The sequence below is a fragment of the Humulus lupulus genome, chromosome 9, assembly GCF_963169125.1.
Source record: "Humulus lupulus chromosome 9, drHumLupu1.1, whole genome shotgun sequence".
Lineage (NCBI taxonomy): Eukaryota > Viridiplantae > Streptophyta > Magnoliopsida > Rosales > Cannabaceae > Humulus > Humulus lupulus.
The window spans coordinates 8,376,372-8,402,821 of record NC_084801.1 but is presented as its reverse complement, the minus strand read 5'-3'; the positions used below and the strand labels follow the sequence as shown (position 1 = coordinate 8,402,821).

Below are 26,450 nucleotides of genomic sequence, written 5' to 3'. Positions count from 1 at the left end.
TAAGAAATCCCTACCCCAAACTTTTGTCTTATGATAGGCTTAATGAATCTTTTCGGGCTGCCATTCTTGCTGCCAATACTATTATGGAGCCCACTAGCTACAAACTTGCCTCTGTCATTCCTGAATGGCAGCAAGCGATGGCTGCTGAACTCAAGGCTTTAGAAGATAACAACACATGGACAATAGTTTCTCTTCCTCCTGGATATCATACCATCGGCAGCAAGTGGATATACAAAGTAAAATATCAAGCCAATGGCTCCATTGACAAGTATAAAGCTAGATTAGTGGCCAAAGGCTACACCCAAAAACAAGGTATTGATTACATTGACACATTTGCCCCTGTTGCAAAATTTAATACCCTCAAATTATTACTTGCTCTTGCTGCAATAAAAAATTGGTCATTATCTCAGTTAGACATTAACAATGCCTTCCTTCATGGAGACTTAAATGAAAATGTCTACATGAAACTACCAAAGGGTTATCAACCCAAAATACCTCTACCAAACAATGTTGTTTGTAAATTAACCAAGAGTCTATATGGCTTAAAACAAGCCTCAAGACAATGGTACACAAAACTCAGCACATATCTTATTTCAAATGGTTTTAAGCAATCATATTCTGACAACTCTTTGTTCATCAAGAGTACTTACAACACCTTCATTGCTATATTAATTTATGTTGGTGATATAGTTATTGCTTCTAACAATGACGATGTTGTTTCCTTATTTAAAAAACAACTAAACTTAGTTTTTCAGTTAAAGGACCTTGGTCCTTTACGTTTCTTTTTGGGACTAGAAATTGGGCGCTCAAATAGTGGTATTTCTGTATCTCAGCGTCCTTTTACTTTGCAGCTCTTAAATGACACAGGTTATATGGGCACCAAAGTTTCCTCCACTCCTATGGAGCCAAATACTAAACTCAGTAAGGATGAAGGTCCTCTCTTATCTCATCCTACAGCTTTTAGACGACTTATTGGCAAATTAATTTACTTAACCATAACTCGTCCTGACATCTCCTTTGCTGTGAATCATTTAAGTCAATTTTTATCTTCTCCTAGAATGCCTCACATGCAAGCTGCCCATCGTATCCTTCAATACTTAAAGGGTACCTCGGGCCAAGGCCTTTTTTTTCACTCATCTTCTACACCCCACTTAAGTGCTCATGCTCAATCTAATTATACTTCAGATTTCAGTCTTAAAATTTTTTCAGATGCCGATTGGGGATCTTGTCTTGATACTCGTCGCTCAGTTTTAGGCTACTGCATATTCCTTGGCCAATCTCTCATTTCATGGAAGTCCAAAAAGCAAACCACTGTGTCCCGCTCTTCCGCTAAAGCTAAGTACCGTGCTATGGCCAATGCTACTTGTGAAGTAACGTGGTTGATTGCCTTACTCAAAGACTTCCAAGTCATTCACAACAATCCAGCTATCTTATATTGTGACAGTACCGCTGCAATCCATATATCAGAAAATCCTGTTTTTCATGAGCAAACAAAGCACATCGACATAGACTGTTACATTGTCCGCGACAAAATTCAAGAAGGCTGCATCAAACTAATTCATGTCCCTACAAAGAACAATTTAGCTGACTTGCTCACCAAACCTTTATTTCCAGCTCATTTTAAGGACTTAATATCCAATATGAAAGTTAAAAACTTGTACATTTCATCTTGAGGGGTCTATTAGAGTCCAGCTTATGGTTAATTAGTTAGGCTTGGTTTGTTAGCTTTCTTGGTTTTAACCAATTCTGTTTCTTGTTAGTTAGAATTGTTATCTTTGACTTGGACCTTACTCAACCTTTATTTAAGCTGATTTGGTCCCTGTTTCACTCACTTTTGCATATACTTTTTGACTCAATAATAAGTCTTCTTACTCTAATAATATATATTAATTAAAATAAATGGAGGAATTAATTAATGGTGTGTATTATTGTGTAAGACAACTGTAAAGTGCATGACCATTACCAACTCCATTTTATAAATAAAAATATTCTCGTCCTAGTGGAGCTGGAGTATTATATTTGAAGATATAATTTATTTAACTAGAGAAAGAACTATACTTTATTATAGTGATGGTTGGTTGGTGATTCAATCATGTAAGAAAAGTTTCTTGATCTTACTCTTTGATTGAAAATCACTACTTATTTGGTTCTGTCTATATATGGAGATTATTGCTTTAATTTATGTTCTCCAATAATGTTTTCTGTAGGCAAATTTTCTTATAGGTGTGTGTTTACCGAGTTTTTCGGAAACGAATACAAACAGAATAATAAAAAGATAAGAACTGTAGAAGTGCTGAAATGTAACTAAACAAACAGTGTTTTTACGTGGTTCAGGCGTTAACAAGCCCTAGTCCACGAGTCGATGTTATTATACTTGGAAAGGATTACAGTAAGATGGCTGGTGTACAAGAACTTCACACACTCACAGTGTTTCTCTCGGGTTCTCTTGAAGAAGATGAAGCTAGAGAGATTTTTGTAGAGTTCTTGCTATGTGATCTGTTGGTTCTCCCTCTTCTTGTAAAATGAAGGGGTCTTTATAGCTAGGGTTTTGGATTAGGGTTTTTCTCTACGTACATGAGTCTTAATTACACCAGCCATAAATAGGGGATACAATTACTGTAGTAGCATGGCTACAAGACTCTATGTGGGTATATTTACGTGAAAGTATGGGGAACACACAAAGTCAGCCGTCTTTTCCAAGTTGTCAGCGGAACAGTAGGCGAAAAGGTACCCTTAGGCGTGCTGGGATGTGTGCGGCTTTGACCTGTCGGGCGTGTCAAGCGGGATCCTGTGTCAGGTGGATATCATTCCAAATATGCCTCCTCCATGACTCGACCGCTTGGTTTTGTTCCGTGCGAGGCACGGAACTGTTTCCGCGAAGACCACTTGAAGAGCTTCTCCTGGAAGGAGCTTCCCCGAAGGATACCCCTTCGGGAGTCCGAGAGGGTTGACGAGTTTCCGTGTCGTGTTTGCTTGGAAGAGTAATCCGGACACTAAACAGGAGAGGCGAAGCCTTTCTGTCCATCCGCGAGCTCTGGTCACCTACCGTGAAAGACATTGGTAATTCTGCTTCCCCGAGGATATCAATCTAAACGCTATCCGAAAATCTGGATAACATTTGCCCCCCAAGGTCACGGAGCTTTGAGAGATCCGGGAGCTTGTACAGTCCTCCGGGTATTTCGGTTTCTTAGATTAGGCGAGGGGCCACCTTCTGTGTTCCCGGATGGGTTCCTTTTTCCCGCCTGAGTGTTAGTATGAAAAAGAAAGGGAATTTCTTCTGTTTGAACTCAAGTACTCAAGTGCGGCAAGGACCACGCGTCATGCTGGGAATGGTTCTGCGACCCAGACGTGTGCGTGAGGTGACTGGTTGAGTATGCGTGCGTCAGTCATCTGAGTAATGATTTGACGGTTTTTAATGGTACTCCGGGCCCGAGGTGGTATAATGATGGGAAATAAATACTTTATTCCCATCCGAGGAGTCATAAATAGGATCGTCGCTTCATCTCCAGCCGTTGGATCTGATGCACACGGAATGGGAAGATCGGGACCGTCCATTTGAGGAATTCGAAACGACTTCTTCCCTGCTATAAAAACGAGGGAACGGACCTTTCTTCCTCTTTACGCTTTCAAATTCTCTATCTTTCGGATTTTCAGATTTGAAAACCTTCGAACTCTCAGGCTTCCAAGCTTTCATTCCTTCGAACTTGCCACTTCTTTTGGTAAGGGATCTAGAAACTTTTCTTTTGGTTTGGCAGTGGGTTTATTCGCCGAAGTTCAGGGTTTGAATCGCCGTTCGTCTTTGCAGCTTTTACTTCTCGCGATCGTGCTGTGCAGTGATCCGGTTACTCCTTCAACCTCCAACTACTCGAATACCAGTAAGTATTTCTACTTTGCTCTTTCCTCCCAAACCTTAGGTTGTTGGTAGTTGTTAGAGTTGAGGTTTCTGCCATTATCGCCTATGTGCATGCGTGAATAGGGCTTTGGTAGGCATGTGATTGATGTGAGTCGATAAGTAGTCTCTTTTGCATGCTTTGACGATTTGCGTTTGGAAAGTCGTTCCTTGTTTTGCTTGCATTGTTCTGGTTTGCTGTTTTAGGGCATAAGCATGAACGCCTTTAGGGTGTCTTTCTCTGGAAAAACACTTCTTTTGGTGGGCTTAGGCTCGGAGTCTGAGTCTGGTTCCTTGCTGCCCTTCGGGTGGCATGGTGCCAACCCCTCGGCAAGCTCGGTGGGAGCCTCTCCAAGCAGTTTTCGGGGAGGGTCTCCCCGACGCCTTTGATACCACTAGGGTATGACAAGGGTGCTGACTGCTTAGAGTGTTTTCTTCTTTCTTTCTTTTGTTCAGTGACGAACATCTCAAAGGAACAACTCCTTGCTGTGGTGGAGGCTGATTCTGCCCAGGAGAAGGGTTCCCCTGTCGCTGGTGCAAAGGGGAAAGGAAAGGCAAAAGTGGTCGCGGCTAGCCCGCCGGCTTCCAACAGTTCAATCTGGGAGATGGACCAGAAGCCGAACCTGTTCAGGAATTACGGCATGCTGGAGCTGTACTCCTCCGAGGCAGGCCTGAAGAACATCCCAGGTCTGATGTGGCACCGTCTGTCGGTGCTGGGCGAGTCGGCTAGCCAGAGTCACGAGGGCTTTGGTGCCTGGAGCTGGGCACACATAGTGTGTGGGGCGCACTTGCCCCTAAGAAGTTACTTTGCCAATTTCTGTGCGAAGGCGGGGATTGCCCCCTTCCAGTTGATTCCCCCCAGCTACAAGCTCCTAGCGGGGTGGTTCATCTTTTGCAAGTCCCGGAAACTGGAAGCTCCTACCCCGGAGGAGGTGCTGTACTTCTACGGGTTGAAGTCTCAGCCTATGAGGGGTCATTCAGACAAGGTGAGATTTTACAGGCTGGAAAGGCACCCGGACGTGATGTGTCCCACCTGTCATACCGCGAGGGTTCCTGACCTTCGAGAGTACTGGTTCCTGACGACTGGCTTCCCACTGAAGAGGGTACCAGCCCTATCTTTGGACTTCAAAATCCCTGGTAAGTGCTCCTTCCTCTCCTTTTCAACTTTGTTTCTTTGCGTTTGATTTGCCTTTTGGGAGGATCTCTAATGCTTGTATTTGAATTTTGCAGAAGTCGCTCCGTGGACACCTCGCTGTGCGGAGATGATAAGGAGGTCCAAGTTCTACGAAGGGCTTTCGGAGGAAGAGTTGAAAGTGGAGGGACTTGTGACCTCCGAATCTTTGAGGGAGTATGGGCTACTCGCCTCTTTCCAAAACATTGAGCCAGTGAGTGGCAGGGGGCAAAGTCAGGTGTCAGCGGACATCCGGGAGCAGATTGCCCTGGAGCTGTCCAAGGTGATTACCCAAGCAGCCTGGGATGAGAATACTTTATCTCCTAGTTGGGCGGAGAGGTTCCCCGACCCCCAGCCAGAGGAAGAGGAGATCGAGGCTCGCCACGCCGCGGCTTACCCTAACGAAGGGGCTCCGGGGGCTAGTACCTCCGGGAGAGGTAAGACTAGTTTTCGATTGATCCACACCCCCAGCCTGTCTGAGGTTTCCCGGACCTCTCAGATGGGGTTCGATCCCCGCTTCCTTAGGCTAGATCCGCGTAGGATACCCTTTGACAGATATTGCGATAGGGTAGATGAGCTCCTCGGGTGTCTGAGTGACGGTAGTCTGCCAGAAGGTGTCATCATGGTTGACCCTTCTTCCCTCAGCATGTCATTCCCGGACTTCAAGGAGTACGGGAGCTTCCTGGAGCAGGAAGTGGTGTTTTGTTTTGCTCGGGGAAGGCCATCCACGTTTCTCGTGCATGGTCGTCCCTTTCAAACTTTTCTTTTTTTTGTTTCTTGTTCTCTGCTGGCGGGCTTGTTTGTGCTTTTATGTTGTTGATTGTCTTGTCTTCCGCTTATCTTCTTTCTCATTGCTTGTTGGTTCGTTAACCTTGCTTTGTATGTTTCTTGCAGAGTATCCAGAAGCCAAGATGTTGGGGAGAGTTACTTTGCTCATTAAGAAGGCTGCCACCAGCCAAGACCCGTCCACGGGGAAAGGACGGAAGACCAAGGCTGGTAGGGGAGGTAAAGCTGCCACCCCCAAGAAGACAAGTGGCGAGGCGCAAGCGTCTCCGGGGGTAGAGAAGTCTCCTGTCGACGGGCCTTCCGAGACTATGATGGTCTCGAGTAGCAGCAGCGACGGGGAAGGGCTTGTGTTCCCCGTGAAGACAACTGGGGTGAGCAAGCGTCCCGGAGAAGATGCTGAGGGCGCTAAGAAGAAACGCCTTAGACACTCTTCTCCTGGTCGAAGGCAACAACAACAGCAACAACAGCAACCACAACTACAACAACAGCAGCAACAAGAACAACAGAGACAATCACCAACGCCACAGCGGCAGCAACAACAACATCCAAACCAGCAGCAGCAACAAGGGCAATTACTTCCGCTGCCGCAGCAGCAAAAGCAACAAAAACAACAAAGGCAGTCACCTCCGCCACCGCAGCAGCAAAAACAACAGACCGGGGCCTTAATACCCCGTCTGCCTCCTCCTCCAGCCCAAAGGGAGTCCACCCTTTCGGGGTCTCCTTCTTCTCAGCCAACAAACCTTCCTCTGCCTGGCCTGAAGTTCCACTTCCCGCAGAAACCAACCCGTTTCCCCGCTACCCTCCTGGAGGGTGTAAGACGGGCCGATAATTTTTTGAAGAGACGGTTGGAGGCTGAGAAGGCCATTACTCAGGGAAGGGCAGACAACTTGTCTGCCGTGAAGAGGGCTGAGTTGGCCGAGGGGGTGAGGTCTCTTCACCCGGCTGGAGCGGTTTTGGATGGCCCAGCCTTGGAGAAGAGGCTGGTGCCTAGGCTTGGAGGTGCATTGGCACCGTTCGGAGCGGAGATGATGGAGGACATGGCCCTGAGCTTGTGCGAGCTCAATTCTGAGAAATGGGCCATCAGTAGCAGTAAGGATCCGCTGTTGCTGACACATGCCGTGAAGCAGCAATTGTCCGGGGTAAGCCGTCAGTTGTTGTGTTTTTGGGATCATCTGTCTTTTGGTCCGGCTTACCTCATTCTGCTGTCTTTCCTTGCAGGCCTCTATGATCGCAGAACGATCTTCCGGGAGGTCGGTGCAGTTCTGGTTCAGCTGGAGGAGAGCCATCTGGCTCGCCAGGCCTTGGAGGCGGAGAAGCAGAAACTGACCCAACAGGCCTTGGAGGCTTCGGAGAAGATTGATCAGGTCCGGCGCACGGCTGAGGAAGAGGCGGAGAAGAAATATCTTGCCAAATATCGAGAGTACCGGGCCAACGCAGAGAATGAGTTCAGACAGCGGTCGGATGAGATGAAGGCCGAAAACTCCCAGCTCCGGGAAGAGCTGTCCCAAGCCAGGGTGGAGAAGGATACCTTGGAAGCCCGCTTGCAATCAAAAAATGATCTCCTCCTTAAGCAGCAAGAGGAATATTCCATTCTTCAGAGTAAGCTGCACGAGGAGGAGCAATTTCATAAGAGGAGCAAGGATCTCGTGTCTATGCTGGAGTTGGGGCTCGCCGAGAAGGATAAAGAGATCGGAGCCTTGCAATTCACTGCCAGGGGGCATGTGACCGAGAAGCAATCCGTGCTGAGCCAAAATAGGGAGCAGCGCAAGGAGATTGATTCTCTTAAGGGAGAGCGGGATGCCTCCAAGGCCGAGATGGACAAACTAAGGGCTCACTTAGCTGTCGCGGAGGCACAGCTGGCAACCTCCGAGGCGGAGCGCTTGAAGGAGAAGGAGAATGCCGAGGTGATACTGAACAGGACGATTAATATATCGCATGTGGTCCTCATGCATCAACTCTGGAAAGTGAACCCGGAGGTACTAGGCTATCTGGGAGAGGATGCCGACGCCATGAGGGAGAAGCTACAGGTGTGGGATCAAGGCCCAGAGGTGTACGTCCAAACTTACAACATTGACGAACGTGCTGGAGCTCCTGAGGCAGGTGATCCCGGAGAGGCGGGGACCTCTGAACCTTCTCGTGACAAAGTTCCGCCTTCCAATGAGCCGACTCCACCAGCCTCAGTCGAAGCCGATGTCCCCGAGGCCGCGGTCGTGGAAGCTGCAGCCACCCCCAATGCTTGAAGGGGTTTTATCTTTAATTACTTTTCATTTGAGTTTTTCATTGTAGACATATTTGCCATAATTATAGCATTCTCCTTTATTTTCTGCCGAGTTCTTTATTTAACTTTGTGTTTAGGGTAGACTTTTATACGGTAGAAACTGTTGTAGGGGCGCATGAGGCTTTGGTTCCAACGGCCAGAACCTATGCACTTCCCACTTGAAGCTCTAACAGCTGATGTCTTTTCCCACGTAGTTTCTAGGTTATGAAGGTTTCCTGGTTCCAACGGCCAGACTCCTTCCACCGTATTTTAGTTTTCCTAAGGCGAATAGCCAATCCCGGGACTTATAGTTATACCGTTCGCTGGGATTGCTAAGGTGAGCCGTTCCATGGCTCGGAATGGGAGTTCTTTTGGTGAGCGTCGCTAGACTTAAGGTTAGATCTTTGCGAAGCAAAACTAACTGTCGTTGCGAACCTCATGGTGGCTGACTTCAGGGACCTGGCATGAAGCCCTGTGAGGCAAGGCTCGTTGCGGTCGGGGAAATTGCCACGCCCACCATGTGCGATCCCGGAGCAGGGGCTTTGCGAAGCAAGGCCTGCTGTACTTGGGGGATCGATCATATCTGCTCCTGGAGCTGAAACTTGCAGTGGTCGAGGAGCTCGCCATGCATTATTTTGTGAGATCCGGAGCTGGAGCCTGCGAAGCAAGGCTTACAACGGTCGCGGATCTTGCCAGCTTTCGCCTTGCGGGACCTGGAGCTAGAGCTTGCGAAGCAAAGCTCTACAGCGATCGCGGAGTATTCTGCAAAGGACTTGTCAGGGAGTTGGGGGTGTTTCGGCGTAGCTCTCTGAATGTGCCCCAACCCCCAGTCCTGTTCATCGCTGGGCTACACAGGAGATAATTTTCATGATGCATAATGGCAGGCATTTCAATGGCAATTTTCATATAAACACATAATGCACACATGACACGTAATGCAAGCATGTTCATGGCAACAAATTAACCTAAGCTTAACAATTTAAAATGTTCAAACACAATACTAGCACATAAGTGGTGTTCTGTGTATGTTTTGTTCAAGGGGCGTATGGCTATGCCTTAGCCATGTATACCCCCCCAAGTGAGCGTGGGGTCCGGACGTCTCCGGACCGCGTGGTCACTTGTTAAAACGCAGCTTCGAACACAGGGATAAAAAGTGCAGTAAAAGTGGAGTGAATCTATCCGTGTTTCATTAAATTAGCCTGCTAGGCACGTGTTTTACAGCAGGGAGGATGATCTCCACATTTTACACTTTTGCTACGTCCACCAAGGACTTTCGACTAGATAGTCCGGGGCCTACTGATAGTAACGGCGGAGGTGCTCCGCGTTCCAGGCGCGCGGGACTTTAGATCCGTCGAGTCTCTTTAAGTGATACATCCCATGGCCCACTTTTTCTTGGACTTCATAGGGGCCTTCCCAGTTGGGTCCGAGGACTCCCACTCCCGGATCCTGCGTAGCAGGAAATACTCTCCGTAGGACAAGATCCCCAACTTCGAATGTACGGCTCTTGACTCTCGTGTTAAAGTGTCGGGCTATCTTGCCTTGGTACATTTTTAGTTGGACCTGCGACTGCTCCCGGAGCTCTTCGATCATGTCCAGGGACTCCTGGAGAAGGGCGTGGTTCCGGGTAGGGTCGTAGGTGTCCTGCCTGTGAGAGGGGATCACAGTTTCTACTGGGATGACGGCCTCGCAACCGAAGGTCATGGAATAAGGTGTGTGCCCCATTGAAGTTCTCTCTGTTGTGCGATAGGCCCAAAGTACTCGCGGAAGTTCTTCCGGCCAGTGAGCCTTGCAGGCTTGGAGTTTTTTCTTCAACGTGGTCTTTAATATTTTGTTTACAGCCTCCACTTGCCCATTAGCCTGGGGTCTGGCGACTGCGGAAAAGCTTTTGATAATTCCATGCGAAGCACAGAAGTTCGTGAAGTGTTCACTGTCAAATTGCTTCCCGTTGTCGGACACAATTTTTCGTGGAAGCCCAAAACGACACACTATATTCCTGATGACAAAGTCCAGTGCTTTTTTAGATGTGACCGTGTTCATAGGTTCAGCTTCAGCCCATTTGGTGAAGTAGTCTACCGCGACTATGGCATACTTCACTCCACCCTTTCCAGTTGGAAGGGAACCTACTAGGTCAATGCCCCAAACGGCGAACGGCCAGGGGCTGGTCATTAAGGTAATTTCTGTAGGCGGCGCTCGCGGAACCTTGGCGTACCTCTGGCACTGCTCACATTTTCTGACATAATCCACACAATCCTTCTTCATGGTGGGCCAGAAGTATCCTTGTCGAAGGATCTCTTTGGAGAGGCTCAGCCCGGAGGTATGGTCGCCACAGAAACCTCCGTGAACCTCATGGATGATGGCGCTGACTTCGGTTCCGGCAACACACCTAAGGAAGGGTATGGACAACCCCCTGCGGTAAAGCTTTCCATCCATAACCACGTATCGGGGAGCTTGATACTGGAGCTTTCTTGCGTCAGCTTTATTAGTGGGGAGCTCTCCGGTGGTGAGAAATCTGAGGATGGGTCCTATCCAGGAATGGGAATGGTCGATGACGGCGTTTACCCTCTGTGTCTCGGTAGTGGGTGCTTCTAAGTGCCCGATGGGCACCAGGCCATATTGTTCGATCTCCGGGTCTGTTGCAAGCTTGGCCAGCGTGTCCGCGAGTGAGTTCTGGTCCCGGGGGACCTGGCGGATTTGGTAGCCTTTGAAATGCTGCAGTAGGCCGCGGGAGAGAGACACGTAGGCAGCCATTTTTTCGCCTTTCGTCTGGTATTCCCCAGATATTTGGTTTACCACAAGTAGGGAGTCGCTGTATACTTCGATTTTTTGGGCTCCGACTTCTCTGGCCAGTCGTAATCCAGCTAACATGGCTTCGTGTTCTACCTCGTTGTTGGATGCTGGGAACGCGAAACGGATGGCGCTCTGGAGCTGATGCCCTTGGGGAGATATTAGGATGACCCCTGCTCCAGCTCCTTTTTCATTTGAGGCTCCGTCTACATAGACCTTCCATGTGGGAAGTTCCGGGACAGGATCTTCCGGGAGGTCATTCATTCCCGAGCATTCCACAATAAAGTCCGCGAGAGCTTGACCTTTTATGGAAACACGTGGTTGGTAGTGGACGTCGAACTGGCTCAGTTCCATGGCCCACTTAAGCAATCTGCCAGAAGACTCGGGCTTCTGCAAGACTTGTCGGAGAGGGTGGTTGGTGAGTACTTTGATGGTGTGCGCCTGGAAATATGGCCTTAGCTTCCGCGAAGCAATTAGCAAGCAGAGGGAGATTTTTTCGATCATTGAATACATGGACTCGGCGTCCAGTAACCTCTTGCTTACGTAATACACAGGGAGCTGGATACGGCCATCTTCCCGGACGAGAGCGGCACTCACTGCGTGCTCTGTCACAGCTAAGTATAAGAACAACGCCTCTCCTTCGACAGGTTTGGACAGAATGGGAGCTCGGGTTAAATGTTCCTTGAGGTGTTGGAAGGCTGCTTCGCATTCGGGGGTCCACTCGAACTTCTTGTTTCCTCGCAACACATTGAAGAAGGGGATACACTTGTCAGTGGCCTTGGATACGAAGCGGCTGAGAGCAGCTATCCTTCCGGTAACGCTCTGGACATCCTTATGCTTCCGGGGGGAAGGCATATCTATGAACGCCTTAATTTTCTCAGGGTTGGCTTCCACTCCGCGGGAGCTGACAATGAAACCGAGGAACTTCCCAGACGAGACCCCGAAAGTACATTTCTTTGGATTCAGTTTCATTCCGTACTTTCGGATCACGGCGAAAGCTTCCTCAAGGTCGTCACTGTGGTCCCCGGAGGTCTTGGACTTTACCAACATGTCGTCCACGTACACCTCCATGTTCCTCCCCAGTTGGTCCTTGAACATCCTGTTTACTAGACGCTGGTACGTCGCCCCAGCATTCTTCAAACCGAAAGGCATGACCACGTAACAGTAGACACCCTTGTCCGTGAGGAAGCTGGTGTGTTCCTGGTCCGCGACATGCATCTTGATCTGGTTGTATCCGGAGTACGCATCCATGAAGGATAAGAGTTCGTACCTGGAAGTAGCGTCTACCATCTGATCGATTCGCGGAAGAGGGAAACAATCTTTCGGGCAGGCTTTGTTTAGGTCCGTGAAGTCAATGCACATTCTCCAGGACCCATCGGGTTTCGGGACCAGAACTGGGTTGGCCAACCACACGGGATAGTGTGTCTCCTGGAGAAAGCCTATGGACATCAACTTGTCCACTTCAGCTTTGACGGCTTCGGCCCTCACTGGGTCTAACGGCCTCCTCTTTTGGCGAACCGGAGTTGCAGATGGGTCTATGTTGAGTGCGTGGCACGCAACATTAGGATTAATCCCCGTCATATCAGCGTGGCACCACGCCAGGATATCCTGATTATTCTTCACAGTGGCCACGATCTTATCTCGAATGGCCGACGGCAGGTTTTTCCCCACCTGAATGACTTTGGTGGGATCTCCCGGGTTGAGGATCACCTCTTTGACTTCCTCCATCGGCTCTATCGCTTTCTCGATTCCCACTCTTGGGTCGAGTTCGTCAAAGTATGCCTCTTGAGCACCCCCAGTTTCTGGTAATTCTTCCGCCAAAGGAATGGCAGCAACCGTCTCCTGGACCGTGTAGACGGATCGGACGGAGACGTTATAACAGCTTCGTGCACTTCGTTGGTCTCCTCGGAGGGTGCCGATACGCCCATCGTCGCATGGAAACTTCAAGCATAAGTGGCGTATCGAGGTTATGGCCCCACAATCTATTAGGACCGGTCGGCCCAGGATGGCATTATACGCCGTGGGGCAGTCGACCACCACGAATGTGCTGTGCTTGAAGGCACAAGCGTCGCTTTCTCCCCTGAGGGTGACTGGAAGTTGAATTTTGCCTAATGGCATGAGTGCATCCCCATTGAACCCTTGAAGCTGGATAGGGCATGGGGTCAGGTCTGTCTCGGTTAATCCGATCGCGTGGAAGGCCGCTTTGAAGAGGATGTTTACGGAGCTTCCGTTATCGACCAAGATCCGTGAGACCTTCTTATTGGCAATCTGGGCTTCCACCACGAGGGGATCGTTGTGGGGGAAGTGCACATGTCGAGCATCGTCCTCCGTGAAGGTGATGGGAAGGTCCATCATTCGGGGACGTTGAGCAGGTGATTGAACCAAGGCGCACATCTCCCCGGTGTGTTCTAACTCCCTCAAGTACCTCTTCTGGGAGTTGCGGGTGCTTCTGGCAAGGTGCGGTCCTCCGGAAATGGTGGCTACGTGTCCGTCAACGGGTGGCGGAGCGAGGCCGAGCGGATATGGGTTGCCAGGTCCTGGAGCCAACAAGGCAATGGGTGCCGGAGCGGTTGGAGCAGGAAGCGCTGGGAACTGAGACCTGGGAGCTTGGGGGTGACCGGCTCCAGGAGCGCTAGCGGTCCCCCTCTGTCCCGGGGAATATGCAGCTCCGTGAACTACCCCCTGTCCGGGATAGATAATGGGTATCCTCACCCACTGACCGAGGTGTCCCGCTCTTGCCAGGGACTCGATCTCATCCTTCAGCTGAAGGCACTCGTTCGTGGTGTGCCCCACGTCTCCGTGGAACTCACACCTCTTATTGGAGTCTCGCGGACGCCTTCCTCCGTGAGACACTTTCGGGGGCTTCCTGTAGTTGACCATATTACAGGTCGCCCGATAGACATTCTCTCGCGAGTCTATCAAACTGGTATACTCCGTGAACTTGGGCTCATAGTCCTTCCGGGGTTTCTTTGAATGGTCTCCCCGGTTGGAGTTTCTTCCGCTTCGTTTGCTCCGCGATTGGCTCAAATTTCGTTCTGGGCCTTCCGCTTGCGGCTGCGGCATGCCAGGAGCGATACTACATCCGGTTTGTACAGCTCCGTACCCAGAGAAATGGGTTTGACTCGGCGTCTGAGCAGACGCGGAAGGCCCATACACACTTGGAGTGAATTGGGCTCCTGGAAGCGTGAGGGCTGGTGCGGGAGCTTGCGAAGCAAAGCTCGGCGCAGTCACGGAAGGCGTTGGAGCCGGGGGAACTCCAAAGGCCTGCTGGTAGGCATCCTCAAGGTTGATGATTCCCTGAGCTTTTGACATGAATTCGGACAGCGTTTCTGCCCGTCTCCTTTGCATGTCCCCCCATAGCAGGGAGCCGACAGTAAGGCCCGATTGAAGGGCGATCAGCTTCATTTCATCGCTGACCTTGGTCTTTGCAGCAGCTTCCATCATTCTCTGAATGAAAGCTTTGAGGTTCTCATTGGGTTGCTGCTTGATGTTGGTTAAGGAACCAACCTCCATGTCGTGGTCGCGGGCAGCAATGAACTGCCTCCTGAATGCAGACTGTAGCTCCTTCCAACTGTGGATTGATCCGGGAGCTAATCTTTTCCACCAGTCCTCCGCGGACTTGGTAAGGGTGAGTGAGAAGCACATGCATTTGGCATCCTCACTGACACGCGCCACTTGCATCATTTTGTTGTATTTAGCTAGGTGGGTACGCGAGTCTGTCCTCCCATCATATAATTCTATGTGAGGCATTTTGAAGTTATCCGGGAGGGACGTTTCCGCGATCCTCCGAATACATGGTTCCGGGTCTTCCTCCTCAGAGTCTGACAGGGCCCCACTTTGCTTCCGGACCAGCTTGGTCAAGGCAGCAATCTGTTCCTCGAGCCTCTTCGTATCACTCTCCGGGAGGTCACGTCCCCGGAGCTTGTCATTAATATGATTTCGGAGGTCATCTCCGCGAGGCCGGGCCTTTTCTCCTTTGGCCTTTTCATACTTGGCCTCCAACCTTCTTCTTAGGTCCACCGTGGACCAACTATCTTCGGAGTGCGAGTTCGCAGCCCGACCGTCCTGGTTGACGGAATCACTGGGGCGGTTGTTCCTTCCCCTAGGCCTGGGTGCCTTAGCACCGGGCCCTTTAGGCACGGAGTGCCCCCTTGGGGCTGAAGGACGTCTGGGCTTAGGAGCGCCAGAGACCTTCTGCGCGCGGGGGGGGGGGGGGGGCAGTCGGCCTGGTGATTCACGCCTTTAGGAGGTGCAGGGGCGTCAGCGCGTACAGGCTCTCCAACTTTTTCTTTGCCCTTGTTAGGGGCGGCTTTGGATGGTCCAGCAGCGGCTGGATCCGGCATAGCGGCATCAGCACCACCTAAAACAGAGGCGTCCTCGTCCGAGTCGCCTAGGTCTCCGAACTTGCTTTGGAGGCGCTCCATCATGCGCTGCATTTTTTCGGAGAGGCGCTCCTGCTCAGCAAGCTTGGCTTTGGTGACCTCCAGTTCTTCGGCTACTTGGACCAGTTCTGGGTCCTTCTCATAGTAGCAGCCGTCCTTGTAATAACCGTCTTGGACATACTCTTCTTCGTCTTCTAAGTATGTCGTATCTTCGGTACTGACCCGTACCTGGCGGGATGTCGGGTCTTCACCTTGGTAGTCCAAGGGTTCGTTTTGCACCGCATCTTCCATCACAGTATCGAGGTTGACCCTAGCATTTTTGTCAACCGCGGATTTTCTCGTAGTCACCATCTCTTTAGCACGAAGTGAATACAAAAAACGTACACAGAAAAAGAGCTGACTAACAACTTCCTACAGCTCTCAATGAAAGCACCAAAATGTTTACCGAGTTTTTCGGAAACGAATACAAACAGAATAATAAAAAGATAAGAACTGTAGAAGTGCTGAAATGTAACTAAACAAACAGTGTTTTTACGTGGTTCAGGCGTTAACAAGCCCTAGTTCACGAGTCGATGTTATTATACTTGGAAAGGATTACAGTAAGATGGCTGGTGTACAAGAACTTCACACACTCACAGTGTTTCTCTCGAGTTCTCTTGAAGAAGATGAAGCTAGAGAGATTTTTGTAGAGTTCTTGCTATGTGATCTGTTGGTTCTCCCTCTTCTTGTAAAATGAAGGGGTCTTTATAGCTAGGGTTTTGGATTAGGGTTTTTCTCTACGTACATGAGTCTTTATTACACCAGCCATAAATAGGGGATACAATTACTGTAGTAGCATGGCTACAAGACTCTATGTGGGTATATTTACGTGAAAGTATGGGGAACACACAAAGTCAGCCGTCTTTTCCAAGTTGTCAGCGGAACAGTAGGCGAAAAGGTACCCTTAGGCGTGCTGGGATGTGTGCGGCTTTGACCTGTCGGGCGTGTCAAGCGGGATCCTGTGTCAGGTGGATATCATTCCAAATATGCCTCCTCCATGACTCGACCGCTTGGTTTTGTTCCGTGCGAGGCACGGAACTGTTTCCGCGAAGACCACTTGAAGAGCTTCTCCTGGAAGGAGCTTCCCCGAAGGATACCCCTTCGGGAGTCCGAGAGGGTTGACGAGTTTCCGTGTCGTGTTTGCTTGGAAGAGTAATCCAGACACTAAACAGGAGAGGCGAAGCCTTTCTGTCCATCCGCGAGCTCTGGTCACCTACCGTGAAAGACATTGGTAATTCTGCTTCCCCGAGGATATCAATCTAAACGCTATCCGGAAATCTGGATAACAGTGTGTATAGACAAGAAGAAGAAAGCAGAAAAAGAGATGATATATATATATTGTAAGACAAGGTAGTTAAGTTAGGTAATTCTGTTATGCCAAGCAAGGTTAACTTTGTTTAAGTAAAATATGACAAAGCTTCTGTTTGGTTACAAAAACATTAATTAGAATATTTTACCTTACAAAAACCAAAGAAAGAATAAGCCCAACAGAAAAGAAAACAAGAAATCTATTAGTCTATATTGCATCAATTAGAATGAACACAACAACAAGATTCATCAAAAGAGTCTATAAAACTCAAAGGGATATCAGAACTCAAAAGAGTTTACTTCATCAAAAGAGTCTATACTCAGTAGCACCAATTGTCCTATTAAGTCTTTCTGACACTGGTTCCTGGGACTTGCATGCTCTTGCCACTTGGCTCAGACCATCTACGGTCTGAGCCAAAGCTTCTGTTTGGTTTGGAAGAAGAAATTAAGTAGCAAGAGAGAGACTCGTTTACAAAGTTGTTGTGGGGAGTAGGACCTGCACAACACTGGCATATTGTTTTATATCAATAAGTTTTATGCATTACACATTTTTGATGATCTTTTATCTTATGATAGTTTTGAGCCATATTGTGGTACTAAAGTAATAAAGAAGGATTCTTGGTAACCATATTGGAGTGGTATCAAGTCTTATATTGTCAAATCATGTTAGGGAGACATTTTTACAAGTAAGAGCATACTAACGTAGGCAATGATGGAAGCTGCTTCTCAAAATTATATATTAATTTTTTATTAAAAGTAGCCAATCACATTTTTTTTTCTTTTTTTAAAACAATGAGCAACGTTGCCAAGCAGTAGCAACTTTACTTGACAATATTTGTTAAAAAGCTACGAAAAGTTCACATAGGACCCACTTGTCAGTATGCTTTATGTAAGGCAACTCCCACTGGAGATGCTCTAATAAGATGCTACGATTGGAGAGATGATTTTGAAAATACGACTTACCACAAACGTAAGGGTTTTCAAATTAGATTTTGATCTAATTTCATATGGTCCTACTGGTACTCCTTGTGATTGTGGCATATACAATCTCGAAGATAATAGCTATCAATAATTTACATTATTGGACACTGAAGATTCAACAATGATTGCCAAATTTGAAGCTCAACCACCAATATGGATTCAACCTACTTTTAATTTGTAGTGTTTTTTATTATTATTATTTAAAAAAACAAATACTATTAGTTTTTTTTTTCTTTTTGTGAATACAAATACTATTAGTTTGAGAAAATATAAATATAAATATTTTTATGAGTGCCTCATCTTTTTATTAATATTTATATATAGTGACTTCAATTTCACTATAATCCAAAAAATTAATAATTATTGCACTGATGCATGAGAAATTTTCTTTAAAATATCTATGTTATGTGACAAGCTCTCCTAACGAACAACTCAATTAGTATCATTCTTCAGACTTGTTTGAAAGAGATGAAAAGAATAACAAATATAATTGGTTAATTTTTTATATTAGAAATGTAAAAAATAAATAATAGGTAATTAAGAATTGTTTCTTATAAAGAAAAATGTCAATCTACAAGGCCATATATAAGAAAGAAAGAAATAGGTGTATTATATTATGCAAGTGCACTTATTATCTGTGATCTGAAGGAATATGTGTACTTGAAGAATATATGATTATGTGTGAGTAATCCTAGTCCTAGATATATATATATATATATACATATATATATAATGAATAACCTTATTTTGTGTCTTTCAGGTCCTGTTGTGTCTAAAGTTGGGTTATGCACTGATCTATATTTTCTTGAATAATGACCTAACTTTCTTAAGTCTCTCTCATATTGCAATTGTTAAGTAATACCCTATAATAATATTAGATGGATGCACATTCACTACTCAAAACTCCTCAGACACTTTGAAACATTTTTTTTTATCAATGGCGCCTAAGAAATCTCTCAAGAAAATGGAAAAGGATTCAAAGAAGTAGTAATAAAACGTTTGGATATATATGAGTTTGAAAATTAATAGACTTGCAAGTACAACCTTCCTTCCTTATCTCGATCTATACATGTCTGTGTATGGATGAGTAGTGTACTTGGAAGACTTGATTGATGATGATGATGATGATAATGAGTTCATGAGGATTTGGAAAGAATAATAAGCCAAAAATGGCAGACTAAAGGGTGAAATATAATAGTTTGAATTGAGGCAATGAAGGCTGTGGTGATCAATCTTGGGAAAAATTCATAAGATTTCTCAACAACTCGTTCAATTCTTTATGGTTGTGGCGATTTCAACTACAAATAATAAAAGCCTAGCTAATGTAGATCAGCTTGATGATTTTTGGGTTATGCTCAAAGTGTTTCCATTGCCACAGAGAGGTTCTTGGCCATGGTGAAACTCATGAAGTGAACAATGAAGATGAAAATCATTAGCTCCATATTGAAAGAAATTTTGCTTTGAAGTTTCTCTTTGATGTCCAGACTTGCCTATGGTGTTAACAGATGAGGTATACCTCTCTATATGTAGGAACTCATCTCAAGATTGTGTTTGAGAAGAGAATGAAAATAATAGGATTGAAGATAGATTATATGAAGGAAGAATTGTGTGTTTGAGTTGGAGTTGAAGATGAAGATCTAGAGATATTTTTTTTTCCTTTTTAAAGAAACTAGATGAATACTTTAACTTTAGTGGTGTTTGTTTTGAGTAGTTGAGTGAACTTGGAAAGTGTGGAAGGGCTTAGGATGAAGGTAACATTAAACTCAAGTGTATAAAATTGTTCACTTTACCCTTAAAATACATGTAGGGCCCACAAAAAATAATTAACTTTACCCCTAAAAATTTGAACCAAGTTCATGAGAAGTGTTTTAGATTCTTATTCTCACATTCACTTTACCACATACCAAACACCCACTTAGTGTTCTTGTTAGTGTGATGATTCTGTGAGTAGTATACATTGGAAGGAAAATAGGGTCAAATCTCATTTGAGGCAATTCAGATAGTAGTAGTCTTTTTTAGACAAATTATTCTACTAAACTTTACTACTTGAAAGAAACTGCCTAAATTTTAGTGAATTCTGCCTACATTTGTTTTGCTCGTTTGCTGTCATGTTTGAAAAAAATCATTTTGATCCATCAGTACATTTGATTGCACTTTTGATATAAATGAAGCTTCGAAACTAAATAAATGCTTCTTCATCAATATCATCATCCGAGAGACACTGAATTAGGCTGCCCTGGTATCCAGTTAGTCGTCTCAGCCACATCTGAACAATACAGTTTGGGAACTTATACTACAACTGACCAGATTTAGCCATTGAAAATGGTCATCATTTAGTACCCAACTCAAGATATCATATGCACCATTCCATCGGCAGCTATCATCACTCGGTTAGCATCTTGTAGTTTCTGCAATCACCAAATTTTACATTATAGGCCAGCCAAGGAAGAAATTGAAGAAGCTAAAAAAATGTATGCATACTGTACATGTACCTCTAATAGGACATTTATCTCTGCACTTGTGTAGCGGACATCGGCCCTGGAGTTGACAGCCTCCTCTATTCTGTCAATGGATAATGTATCCAAGTGATTGGCCCGCATATGCTGGCCAAATAAAGAATTGAATGCTTCTATTCTGCAAGACGAAACAGAGAAAGACATATTAGAATTCAGAATAAATAGAAAAACCCTTTGAATAGGGGAAAAGAAGCAAATTCTTCCTCTACAGATACAGACCTCTCTGGAGAAAGTTCACCAGCAGATTGGGTTGGAGGGTCATCTACATCCATGGCATCGATTGTTGGGCTGTGCAAAGAAAAATATAGTCAGAACATTGTTATATAGCCATGAAGGAGGGTAGTGAAAGATCTCCTGGTGTTGTGCAAATACTTCTATGTTGCTAATCCTATCAAAGGCAAATTAAAAAAGTAGTAGTAGTACTTCCTCACAGTTTGGCCAGGTAATTTCTCAATCAATAACTAGATGAGATTTAGCTATGAAGCAAGAGGACCGCTTATTACTTACCCTCCTTTTCCAGCTGCACCACCGTCTGGTGTATCATGATCATCTGAACGACGATCAGCTCTGCGTTTGCTCTCAGTTTCTTTCTCTTTTTCATGCTCGCGCTCCTCCATTTCAGTCAATTCTTTATGATATATGGCAAAATTTAAAACTTTCAGTGCAGCTTCGACATCTGACTGTAAAACCTGTTAAAGGCAAATTAATTATTCACTAGCAAGTACGATGAACCAAGCTAAACTGGTGAAGATACAACCGAATACAAAACAAAAACTTGACTTTAGTGAGCTGTTTAGACTGCAATATATAGCTGGGCCAGTATCACAAGTATCAGCCAACTAACTTAACTAATTGAAGCCTTTTAATATTACAATATGCTGATTTGGTGAGGACTTAACTAACTGAAACAATCTTCACAGACAATATACATGATTGACCTGATAAATACAAGTCAAGATTCATAATAGCAGAAAGGCTCAAATTTTGGTGGCACTGTCTGGTTCTGTGTTCTCAGAATCAAGAACAAAAACTTAATGTTATTATTATTATTATTATACAGAGTCTTATATATTATTTTTAATTCAGCTTTCTGTTTCTGTATATATCACTCTTGAGAACAATGTACATAAGTATCTCTCTTCTTATATCTTGAACTCTGATATTTTCTAATACTACTGTGCCTTTTTTTTCTCAAAAATAATTTTAACAAATTCCATGCTTGTTGAGAAATATTTGCTCTTTATTAGTCTTTGATATTGAGGGATGTTAAAATCAAACCACTTAAACTAGTGAGAATACATTCTAAGAATCAACCATGACTATGAATACTATAAGTTAGATCAGATGTGAACATTTGAATATGAAAAATACCTTCTATCACAATTCAATTTTTATCAATAAAAAGTCTTCGTCTGCATGCATTCCTTTTTTAAGTCTCTCAGGGGCATCAGTATCTCTTGAATATGTAATGTTATGTTAAAAGAGCATAAATATTTTGCATAGATTAAAATTTGCAGGGCAAGGGCAAGCTAATCTGAGGGAGCTTGAAGAAGAATTTGAAGATTGCACTTTACCAAAGTAATGAAAAATCTGTTTACTTAGAATATCAATATATATTATATATGGAAAAAAAACAAAAAAAAAAAGACTAGAATTGCATGTAACATAAGTAAGGTCAAATAATTTACCTTAACACAAACCAAAGAAAGAAAAAGCAGAACAAGAAAGAAATCAAGAAACTCAGCAATCAATTAAAATGAAACAACTGAAAAATCCATCTGGGAATTGTCAAGCAACTTCCAAAACTAAACTAAAGCATAACACAAAAAGAAATATCAGAACTCAAAAGAGTTCATTACAACAAACCTCTACACATGATATTTGACATTACAGAATCTCAACATCAATTGTTCCTCTTCTGCATCTTCAGATTGCAAAAGTGTTCCAATCTTATCCACTTCCTTCTTGTACTCCTCAACACCATTCACAACAACTTTTAGCACATCTTGTAAGGTGAATCTCAAAAAAGACAGATTCGGATATCTCAAAATCGACTCCAAAAACAGAACTTCCCTCAACAACATGTCAAACTCTTAATCAATTTCTTCTTCCTCCTCATCATCATCATCAAAAGACTTGTGCCTCCCAATCATTATAAGCTCAATCAACAACTTGATTATGCCCCAACCGAGGTTGCTAGATGGCACACAAGCAATTTATGAGAAATATCTTGGAAGCTGCCTCACTATACTGTAACAAATTATGTGAATCAGACAATAAAAGTTAGATTTGGAACATAAGTACAACTTTTGAAACTGAAACAATATTTTTGTTGGTAATATCTTCATTTACTTTTTTGTAATTTAAAAAAAAAAAAGAATGAATTTATAATTGACACTAATATTATGAAAATTGATACTTCTTTAGTCTTAGAAAGAGGCACTAGTAGCCAGCACAATGACACCACACGATGAACAGAAAATGATGAAAGAATATTCATACTAAGTTGAGAACAAGAGCTACAAAGGCTCAAAAGAACATGAATCCAATTAATCAAATAAAAAGATAACTAGTTTTGTCAAATAGAATGTTATCTTTGTTCTTAGCACAATAGAATTGGAAAGTCCTTGAAAAACAAGATAACAGCCAAAATATAATGAAATCAACCAAGAAATTATATCATATTTTGTTCTATGAAGAAATTCACCTTCCACTTTTTCACATCAAACCCAACTTCTTCAAAAACATTTAGTAAGTACTCAACAATTATAGAGAGGTAAAAGTCCACTTCCTATTACGAACTCACATCTTTAATACCTATGTAAAATTAAAATAGTATCAAGTATTGATTTTGATAAGCACAATGTCTCTTTTAGCTCAAATTCAAGAATATCTATGTTATAGGAGGTGATATTAAATTTCAAAGGTTGAATATAAAAATCATAATAATCTAATATAAATAATTTTTATCGTGATTGAATTTCAAAAATATAATTTACAAACCAAAGAATAAAATAAATAGATAAATAAATAAAAAAGCTCATTAGTTTTCAGAAGAAGAAGAATGAAACTTACATCTCTAAAGCCAATAACCATCATGTCCCGTTTCAATATTCCATTGGCCAATGAAAACATGTGGAATGTGCATTACTTTTGAGTAGTTAACATGTTGACTTCCACGATATACAGTTGTTGTCAATTTTGCAGCCATATTTATCAATTGAAGTTGTTTGAGGTTTCTTAGGCATTCAATTCCAAATGGCATTATCTTCAGTAATTTGCAATCGATCAAACTCATACGTTCGAGATGAGACAATGCTTTGTCTTCCACTGTCACCTTTCTTAAGTTCTCCAATTCTGAAATATGGAGATCTCTGAGCATTAAGAAACTCCCAGCTTTAAAATATAGTGACTTCCCATCATAAGCTCTTTCATCAAACCAGAGTGACACTAGATTGGGCAAATCTTGTAATGACTCTAGCGGATTTACCTGCAACCTACTACCACTCAGATATAATGTAGACAAGTTTGTAAGGTTTTGTAGTCCTTCTAGTGACTTCTCCACACGACCTCTTATATATAATCTCTGGAGCAATCGAAGAGATGAGAAGGATTTAAATTGGAAACTAAGGGCTTCATCCTCTGTTCTTGAATCCAAAGTTAATGAACGAAGGAGCTTTAATTCACGAATTGAAGAGAATAGTGCATCTCCGTGCTCAACTCCAAGCTGTAGGATGCCTAACCTCGTCAGTTGTGTTAGCCTTCCTACGGATACCATAGGCTCAGTTTCACCCTGTTTTGCCTCAACAAAAATGAGTTTTCTCAAGGAAGAAAGGGATTCCATTCCTTTTAAAGCCTTAAAGCCATGCAATGTCGGAAATCTTCTAACATCATAAACTATTACATGTTGCAAACACTGTAATCGTAAAATCTCACTGGGTAGCTCTCGTACAAGAGTGTTTTTGAGGTCCAACGTTTCAAGGTGTTTAAGATTCTCAATAGAGGGTGGAATTGAACTTACATCGGTATCTCTTAAACATAGGTATCGCAAATGGTACAGCTTTGTGATACCCTCTGGAAATGTGGTTATTGGTGCAAATTTACAATCCAACACCTTGAGAAGTCTTGACCCCTGATCAGAAAATGAAGACACAAATTTATTGCACACATCTTTTTCTTTGGTGAATAAGAAAAAAGAGCGCAGTTGAGATAGTTGATTGTCTCCAGATGCATCTATATTTGTTCCTTCATGCACAGATAGGCGTCGAACTCTTTCTGGAAGCCTTTTACTGCTCTCTTTATTAGTTATTGCTGCAAAGCCTTGATCTTTCGATTTTAGAAACATAGTTTCCCTTAAAATATCGTGCACTCGACAACTTTTGATTCTTCTATCATTATATCTTTCATTCACTTGGACCAAGCTTCTGTTAAGAAGTTCGTTGAAACAACCATTTGCCACTTCTTCTAATGTTCTTCCTTCAATTTCTTCTACGAAACCTTCAGCAATCCACAATCGAATGAGAGCATTGGGTTTAATTGAGTAATCCTCGGGGAATAAACTTAGATACATGAAGCAATGCTTCAAGTGGTAAGGCAAATCATTGAAACTAAGTGAAAGTATGGCTTGCATGCCTTTCAGTTTTGTATTGTCTTGTAATTCAGCCCGCAGAGAACGGTGAACAATCTCCCATTCATCAACCCTGTTGATGTCCTTTGTGGCCAACATGCTTCCTATTGCAACAATGGCAAGAGGCAATCCCTCACATCTTTTCAGGATGTCTCTTGAAATTTCCTCTAAATGAGTAGGACACGCATTACCTTGAAAGGCTTTTGCACAAAATAGAGTCCAAGAATCTTCAGAAGATAAAGGATTTAAGGTTAAGATCTGACCCCCAACATCTTTGGTAGAGGAAGAGGCCACATCTGCAATTCGAGTAGTGATCATTACTCGGCTACCATTGTTGTTGTTCCGAAATGCAACTTTGACTGCTTCCCATGCATTCACATCCCATATCTTTTATCGTTGAGAAAATCAACAATGGTTGTCTTTAAGAAGTGTGTGTCTATGGACTTCTCAACTTCAACAGGAAGTGGCAGATTGGTGTTTTTGAAAAATTGTTGGATAATATGTCTCAGAACTTCATCTAGCTTGAGCGATTGTGAAACAGTGACCCAAGCTTGGATTTGATGAAAATGATTCTTTACTCGTGACTCATTATAAACTTTACTCACCAGAGCGGTTTTGCCCAGCCCTCCCATTCCGACCACTGCAGCCACTCGTAGTTGAGAGGTGTCCTCCATAAGAAAACTCAAAAGAGCTTGCTTCTTTGGTTCAATGCCCACTAGTTGAGCTTCTTCCAGCAACCGTGCGTCGCTTCTAACCTCAGAATAGTAGCAAGGTTTAGTTCCCGAACTCGACCCGATCTCCGCACTACTCAGTTTGTAACCATATCTCTGGCGCCCCTCAGAAATATCAGTAACTCTGCGTTTGATACTCTGCAATTGGGAGGCAATTCGACGGCGAGCTTTCAAGTTCTTGATCCCGCGAGCCATCTTACACAAATAACCATAGAATCCATGTCGCTTGGTATGCTCAAATCTATACAAGAAATCATCGATGATGTCTTCTGCATCGTAAGCGACCTCTCTAACTTGCTTAACCCACACTTTGATTTCTTCATCGTGATCTTCCGTAGCATCAGCAGATCGCAAGAAAGCTCTCATACGATCCAACTCATTTTTCACGAAAACAACTTCATCTCGTTCCCCGCTCACGAGTTTCACCTGATCTTCCAACAGGGACGAAAGCTTCTCCAGTAGAAAACTCACCACACTCTCTGCCATGACTAGCTTCGATCTCCTTCGCCTGTTCTGTGATCTCTCTCTATATTCTCTGGTAAGAAAGAAAGCAAGACTTGGAGTCGTTGTTGAAAAGTTGCTTACCAACACCATACACGTTAGAGAAATAGCGAACTACTACTTTTCTCCCTGAAGAGTCTCTCTCTATTATGAAGGGATCGCAGCCATTGGATTCTATTATTTATTTATTTATTGAATCTAACGGATTTGAAGTGGGTGTAAACATTTATTTATTATTACTTTTTGCATAATTGTTTATTTTATATTATTTTAATTATAAAGAAACTTTACTTTTTGTGCTTTATGTATATTAATTGTCTAATGTATTGTTATAGGAAGCTGAGTCAAAAGTGGCAGCTTGTTCATGAGGAATTCGAACTAAGGAATTGACTGGATATGTCAGGCCGAGTAATAGTGAGGTATTGTATACCACATAACCACTAAATATCTTACATTTTAAAGTATTTTATACCTATAT

At 44.0% G+C, this 26,450-nt stretch overlaps 3 protein-coding genes across 3 annotated transcripts; all 3 read right to left on the bottom strand.

Moving 5' to 3' along the window:
* Positions 1-19,484: 19,484 nt before the first annotated feature.
* LOC133800516 (DNA replication licensing factor MCM3-like) lies at positions 19,485-22,115 on the bottom strand. Its single transcript, XM_062238497.1, has 5 exons — positions 21,980-22,115; positions 20,621-20,802; positions 20,333-20,401; positions 20,090-20,231; positions 19,485-20,005 (listed from the first exon to the last, which is right to left on the bottom strand). The coding sequence occupies exons 2-5, from the start codon at positions 20,728-20,730 to the stop codon at positions 19,943-19,945; spliced, it is 384 nt and encodes a 127-aa protein (XP_062094481.1). The 5' UTR covers positions 20,731-20,802; positions 21,980-22,115; the 3' UTR covers positions 19,485-19,942.
* On the bottom strand, positions 21,683-25,063 carry LOC133800515 (disease resistance protein RPM1-like). Its single transcript, XM_062238496.1, has 2 exons — positions 23,189-25,063; positions 21,683-22,363 (listed from the first exon to the last, which is right to left on the bottom strand). The coding sequence occupies exon 1, from the start codon at positions 25,056-25,058 to the stop codon at positions 23,193-23,195; it is 1,866 nt and encodes a 621-aa protein (XP_062094480.1). The 5' UTR covers positions 25,059-25,063; the 3' UTR covers positions 21,683-22,363; positions 23,189-23,192.
* Positions 25,064-25,114: 51 nt separating this feature from the next.
* On the bottom strand, positions 25,115-25,957 carry LOC133799390 (putative disease resistance protein At1g50180). The gene has a single exon (XM_062237410.1). The coding sequence runs from the start codon at positions 25,955-25,957 to the stop codon at positions 25,115-25,117; it is 843 nt and encodes a 280-aa protein (XP_062093394.1).
* Positions 25,958-26,450: the final 493 nt, after the last annotated feature.

What these genes read in the sequence shown, in the direction of transcription:
- LOC133799390 (XM_062237410.1), bottom strand. Translation starts at nt 25,957, where the DNA reads ATGGCAGAGAGTGTGGTGAGTTTTCTACTGGAGAAGCTTTCGTCCCTG.
- LOC133800515 (XM_062238496.1), bottom strand. Translation starts at nt 25,058, where the DNA reads ATGATCACTACTCGAATTGCAGATGTGGCCTCTTCCTCTACCAAAGAT.
- LOC133800516 (XM_062238497.1), bottom strand. Translation starts at nt 20,730, where the DNA reads ATGGAGGAGCGCGAGCATGAAAAAGAGAAAGAAACTGAGAGCAAACGC. An exon ending in GGTGCAGCTGGAAAAGGAGG is followed by an intron (nt 20,402 to 20,620) that starts GTAAGTAATAAG and finishes TTCTTTGCACAG; the next exon opens with CCCAACAATCGATGCCATGG. An exon ending in GGTGAACTTTCTCCAGAGAG is followed by an intron (nt 20,232 to 20,332) that starts GTCTGTATCTGT and finishes TTCGTCTTGCAG; the next exon opens with AATAGAAGCATTCAATTCTT.